The 6,040-nt window shown below is 47.6% G+C and overlaps 1 protein-coding gene across 1 annotated transcript in view; it reads right to left on the bottom strand.

The window, feature by feature from the left end:
• The window catches only part of LOC104494290 (amiloride-sensitive sodium channel subunit alpha-like), an 8,519-nt gene extending 5,492 nt beyond the window's left edge, over window positions 1–3,027 (bottom strand). Inside the window, exons 1-3 of the mRNA XM_010137100.1 lie at window positions 2,708–3,027; window positions 1,665–1,917; window positions 35–228 (exon numbers count right to left, since the gene is read on the bottom strand). Of these exons, the coding sequence (XP_010135402.1) occupies window positions 35–228; window positions 1,665–1,917; window positions 2,708–3,027 (767 nt within the window). The remainder of the gene's footprint in view (window positions 1–34; window positions 229–1,664; window positions 1,918–2,707) is intronic.
• Between the last annotated feature and the right edge of the window lie 3,013 nt (window positions 3,028–6,040).

Genomic DNA, 6,040 nt, shown 5'->3' with positions numbered 1-6,040 from the left:
GAAATCACAATTAGCTCCTCAAGAAGTGACATACCTGGGTCTGCAGGGCTCCCCATCATACTGACAGGAGTAGACCATATCCTCTATCTGCTCCTCATGATCAGAAATGTTGATTATAACTGGCAGCTGGGACATGATATTCATGTAGTGAAACCTGTACCACTCAAGAATTGCATCCATGCCAGATGAATAAGTCTTGTAGAAGCAATTCCCACCTGTGGCATTGCACTGGAAGAAGAGAAGAGGGAGCCATGCAGTACAGGCAGGACATGACAGCCGAAAGGTAGCAGAGATCAGGGGGTAAAGGCAATATTGGATATAGGGACAGAGGGAACCTCTCTTTTTTCAGAAAGGGAAGTCTCTGATCATTTTAGTTATCACAGGAGTACAGAAGAGCTGTGGTTGGAAGGGACTTCTTGAGGTCATCTAGTTATGTGCTAAGCACCTCCTCTCCCTGAAGCTGAATTTTAGGTGTGCTGCTTCACCTCAGGGGAATGAGCGCAGGGGAAGGGGGCAGGAGGAGTGAGCAGACATCCCAACTCAGGTACCCTGGGAGAAGGAAGGACAGGGCTGGTGGGAATTCTCTACAGCCCATGAATCAAGTCCTGAGATGCTCTCTTTATTCTTACTCAGGCCTTAGAGAGGTGAACACCCACAGATTCTGGTGGAAGTGTGCCTGGTGGAAAGACCTCAGGACAGGGCAGGATCCTAACAATCAGGCAAAAATTGCTGGTCTTTCAAACCACAACAACCTCTCCCAGCTTCTGCTCTGAGAGCTACGCTAGCCCTGTTTCTGATATGAAGGACCTGTATCTCCAAAGTCTTCTCCAGAGTCACCGGTACACATTTATCATATTCATCCTCTTGATTTGTCATTGCCATCTTTCGTTTCATCTGCAACATTCCCCTGGGACCGCAGCACTGAGACGCTGAGGAACTCCTCGCACGTTTCTCTGCTATCTCTAGGCTCACCTGCTAAGACTGGATGTTTTGTGTATTTTTAAAAAGGGGTCCAAAGAGTCCAGAGACCACAGAATTCTCTGCTGAATTTGTCACTGCCAGAAGGACTTTAGAGGTGGGAGGTCTGTGTAAGGTCATTGGTGTGGCTATTGTTTCACTTCACAAGCATCCTAGAATCACCGTGAGCTGTTAGAGGCTGGGATGGACTCACCTGAAACACCCCCCAAGCTGTCATTACACAGCACTGAAACTCTATTTTTCACTCTTTTTTTTTGAATGGACCTTGTGAGATCTTTGTAAGGACCCTGAGAGCACTGTTAGACCTTAGTGACCCTGAACAGCCTTACCTGGGTCTTCCACACACACCCTCTGCCCATGGGCCCAGGAGCTCGATGAAGTTCAGCCCTTGGAGGGCTGCTGCTTTCCAGCTGTGCTGCTGCTGTGCTCCTGCCTCACCACGGACCCCATTGCTCCAGTGGGCCTGATCTCGAACCTGTGTCATCCCTGTGAATCTGCCTGATGAGCTCGACTTTTGGCTGGACCTGGTGGCTGTTTGTGAGCTTCCCCTGCTCACTTGCTCCGGTACTGTGGGATGGGCCCTATCCTCCAGCAGCGTCCCCTCTGCCCCTGTCCCTTGGCGAGCAGCCCGTCCTTGCTGCTCGTGTCTGTAGCCAGGGAAAATCTCAAAGAGGTCACACACTCACCAGCCTGAAGCCCACGTTGGACTGCTTCTTCCCTGACCTCTTACTGTGGTTGGGCATCCTCAAGAGTGAGAAGTTTTGGCTCAGCTTGAAGCTCGATCTGCTGAGGTTGCCCATGCTTGACAAGTCTTTTATGTGGATGTTTTTCTCGTTGACGTGGAATAAGCTGGCTGATGTGTTGATGCCATACAAAAAAGCAAGGGATTCCTCTGCCATGTGATCCAGTTGAACCAAATGTTCACTCACAAGCTCAAATCTGCAAGGAACAGAAATAGGAGCTGTTTGTGAATATCCTCGTGCCTATTGGACAAAAGCACTTTATTTTATGCTATCCGTGAAAGGCTGCTCTCCTTGTCGCTGCAGGCCTGGATGTCTGTGTGAGAAAAGCTGGCAGTTATGCTATATCTAATGTCAATAAATTAATTTATTAGGGCCTCCCATTTCCAGAAAACCTCAGAACTTGTAGCTGTGCAGCATCAGCTGCACAAACTGGCCTTTCTGTCAGTCAGTGAACTCTTCTGAGGAAATTACGTGATTCCTTTACTATGTAATTTGACATTTCTCAATAACTTGTCCCTACTGTGTGAGCCTTGTTTGAGAAGCAGAGCCACGGTGACTTCCAGAGAAGCGATATCGTTTCTTAAAGCCGTTCTGCAGTACGAGAGCACCAGCAGAGTCAGCTCTAGCGTGCATCGTTCCAGAGATCGGCAGTTCCGTTAGCATGAATGCAGGCAGGAGCCGTGTTTTCCAGGGGAAGGCTGCTCCTATCAGAGCACAAAACCAGCCAGCAGCGTGAACCAGGGCACCAGGCAGAGATCCCTCTATCCTGACTCAACACACAAAACAAACTGCTACATGCTGTTGCTCAACTCCCAGCAAGATCTTATCTGAAGACCAGTTTGGAAATAACCATAGCGCCTTTCCACCTGTGTGAGGCAGAGTCCTCCCTCTGCCTTCAGCCTCCTCCAGTCACCTAATGGTTACTGACCTCTCCTGAACCCCTGTGATGGAGACACGACAACAGCCGAGGAGAGCGCCGGGGTTACCTGTACGGGTCCAGGTTGCAGATGGTAATTGCTGGGAACATCTTGGGCTCTGAATGCATGGACATGGTCAGGACCACGGGGTAGGCCCAGTACTGGCTGAACATCAGTGCAAATTGCCAGTATAACATGCCAAAGCTGGCGAGGAAAAGCAGAGTCCAGAAAGCTGTCTTCATCCTGTTGCCATCCGAGCACACCAGGCGGATGGTGCCGTGGATCGTCGTGTTCTTACAGAAGAACTCAAACATATCCTTGAAGGAATCATAGAACTCAATCAAGCCTTCTTTCTTCTCTTCTTCTTCTCTTGCCACCTCCTGCTCCATCCTCTAAGTCTGTTTCTGTTCAATAAAAAAGAAAAAAATCTTATTAGCTTGTTAGAAAGCCCCCAGGCAGCCCCGGCCTCTTTCGAACTGGGTGCCGATGATTTGTTATGAGCAAGAGCTGAAGATAACTGTGAGCTGACGCTCCTCTCTCTTCCTGGAGTTTGGACACCAGGAAGCAGCAAAGAGGTCAGATGTTCTGCACGCTGCTGCCCATGTCACTTGATGCATCCTGCCACGCTTACGCTGTGACTTCTCCGTTAGTCCGGAGGTGCAAAATTAGTGATTAATACAGAAGCCGCTGTGGTGTTCTCTTGTTTCTAAGAACTCCAAGGACTCACACTTCATTCTGAAGCATCGTGTCACTGCGCATTGCTGCAGAGCTGCAGCTAATTCATTCCCCTGAGTTTATTGCTGCTCTACCGGCCTGAAAGGAGACTCTCAGAACTAGAAATATGGCTTTATCCCTGTGCCAAGGCGTTGGGATAAATCCAGCTTTCAAGTCAGTGAAATGGGTAAATTAGGAATGGGTTTTAATTTTCACTGTATGATCCCTCGCTCTGCAGAATGGAGGTAAACAGGATTAATTTCTGCCATCCCTGAAAGAGCCACTTCCAAGGTGAGGTACAGGAGGTGTTTCATCCTTCAAGTGAGCTGAATCAGCTGTTTAGGGAAGGAAGAGGAGGAAAACACCAGCTCAGTTGAAACCACAGAGGGGATTAACCAAATTAGGATGTGGATAAAGCATTGCAGATACTACTTACAATAAAATGCTCCTGGGTTGTTTCTGAAAACCACAGAAATATTAATTACTGCTATGATCAGAAATGTCACCACCTATCTCTTACAGAAATAGTTTCTTCCAGGAGTCTAAAAATGTCCTTCTCTATTTCACAGAAGTGGGGGGAACAAAAAAGCACAGGAACTGCAAATCACCCAAGAAGTGGCAGAGCTGGAAGTGAAAATGCACAGCTCCTTTGTCACAGCGAGTAAAGCATCTGCTGTGTTACTCGGGATGTTTCAGACCTGATGCTGATGAAAGCATGAACAGATCTATGCTCGTATGTTTTAGCCAGCACAGCCTGGGCGCACCTTCCTAGGGTTTAGTCCCAGCTTGGGACACTGGATTAATGCTGACAGACGTCCACTTACTGAACATGACGTCGAATCCGGTAATATGTGAGTTTCCAACATTACGGCACCCCGTGAATCACCCCAGCTGTTATGCTAATAGAAGTGTACTGAGTACACCACTTTGGTCCAACCTTAACTCCACGGAAAAAAAATACAGTGTCAGAGTGTGAATACGAGACAAGGAGGACACAAACACCCACCCAGGTCCTTTGCCGAGTTGTGGGCCTTGAAGTGTTTGGTGGTGGCTCGGTCTGAGGTGCCAGTGAGGTTACCTCAGCTCAGCTGATCCACACCAGTGCCCCAACCTGCAACGCCTTCGTCCTCAACCAGAGCTCTCCCTTTTAAAACGTGGCTTTATTTCACAGGTCCTTGGAATAGGACCCTGCCCGTGAGATGCTGCCTTAGAGCTACAGCCTGCCAGTCTCTTCAGTGTCCCTATTCATGCCACAAGGACTAGGAAAACCCCTTCAACGGTGCTGAGCCCTCCGAAGGCTGTACTCCAGATTAGCTTTAAACCAGCCCACGCAAGCGTTCAATCTGCCAAAGAAACCCCGTTCATGCCAAGTTACAACCCCAAAGACCGTTACACGTACCGTGTCTGTACTTCCCAAGATTCTGTTTAACGATAACACAACATTCTCTCGGGCATATGCACCTTCTTTATCCTTTTATAATTACACATGACAAAAGATTTTTCAAATTTTTTAGGTCTGCTTGCCATTGAACAAGTGCAGGAAGCCCAAGCAAAGTGAAATACTAAAAAGAATGCTTGTGTGATTTGGAATTGAAGTGGGAGATGAGCAATTCCACTTTTGCTACGAGGAAACACTTGTTTTCCTGCAGTTAACTGTTATTCCTACACAGACCAGGCAGAGCCACAGTTCTCAATCCACTGGTCACAAATTTTCCCAGCCAACCTTGGAGCTGAAGGCTTACAGCAGAATGCTTCTTCAGTCAGGAGCATCCGTGGCTAACTCCACCAAATCCACAACGGTGTTACACACCGATTTTTCAGACTAAACTCGTATGCTAAATTGTTCGTTCAACCTTTATTTTCTGTTCTTTCTCATTTTCTTTAGATAAGAACAAATGAAAATAAGCCTGCAGCATATGTTAAGAAATACATTAAATGAGCCCTTAAATATTTCTAGTATTTTAAGACAGAAATGAAAAGTGTGTGAGACTAAACCAGGAAAATTTAATTTGTTAATAGTCACCAAAAGTGAATTGTAAATGAAATCTATCAAACAGGCTTTTTCTATGTGTAATTTTGAATCTAACATCCCCCACACCCCCCGTAAACATCCAAGCCATGGCTTTCAGAGACAATCCACAGTCTCCAGACAGCCTGGCTAGGCTTGTAAGGCTACAAGTTAGTTCCTTCCATTTGAATCTGCATTCTTAAAACAACTAGAGAAAAAAGCATATGATAACTCACAAAAAAAAAAAAAAGCAGGAATCTTTCAAAAGGCACACGTGTACAAACAACAGAGCATCCTCCCTCCACTGGTCTCCCAGATCAGCCTACCACCGCCTTATTGAACACAGCATTTCCAGCCAGGGACTTAGCAGGTCATTTAACAGCAGCGGTGCCCACTGCCTGTCCTGTCGTGGGAAGTGCCCGGAGAGAGGCTGCAGCTCACAAGAAAGTCAGAGGCAGAGTATTTGTTCACGTGCTATCATCACAGCAGCACAGTGCTCACCACATCCTAAACGCTAGCCCTGGTGCCAGGCAGCCAAACCCTGCACCATGTGTGCAGGTGCCTACAGCCACACGCCAATCACCCGGATACACCAAGACACACGGTACACCAACCCAGAGCAGCGTGCAGAACACCCCACCGTACCTTGGCCGAAACGCTAGCGGGCAGTGTCTAAAGCA

Source organism: Buceros rhinoceros, unplaced genomic scaffold (assembly GCF_000710305.1).
Source record: "Buceros rhinoceros silvestris isolate BGI_N320 unplaced genomic scaffold, ASM71030v1 scaffold6085, whole genome shotgun sequence".
NCBI classification, from domain to species: domain Eukaryota; kingdom Metazoa; phylum Chordata; class Aves; order Bucerotiformes; family Bucerotidae; genus Buceros; species Buceros rhinoceros.
Note: the sequence above shows the minus strand (reverse complement) of the source record. Positions and strands in the feature narration are given on the sequence as shown.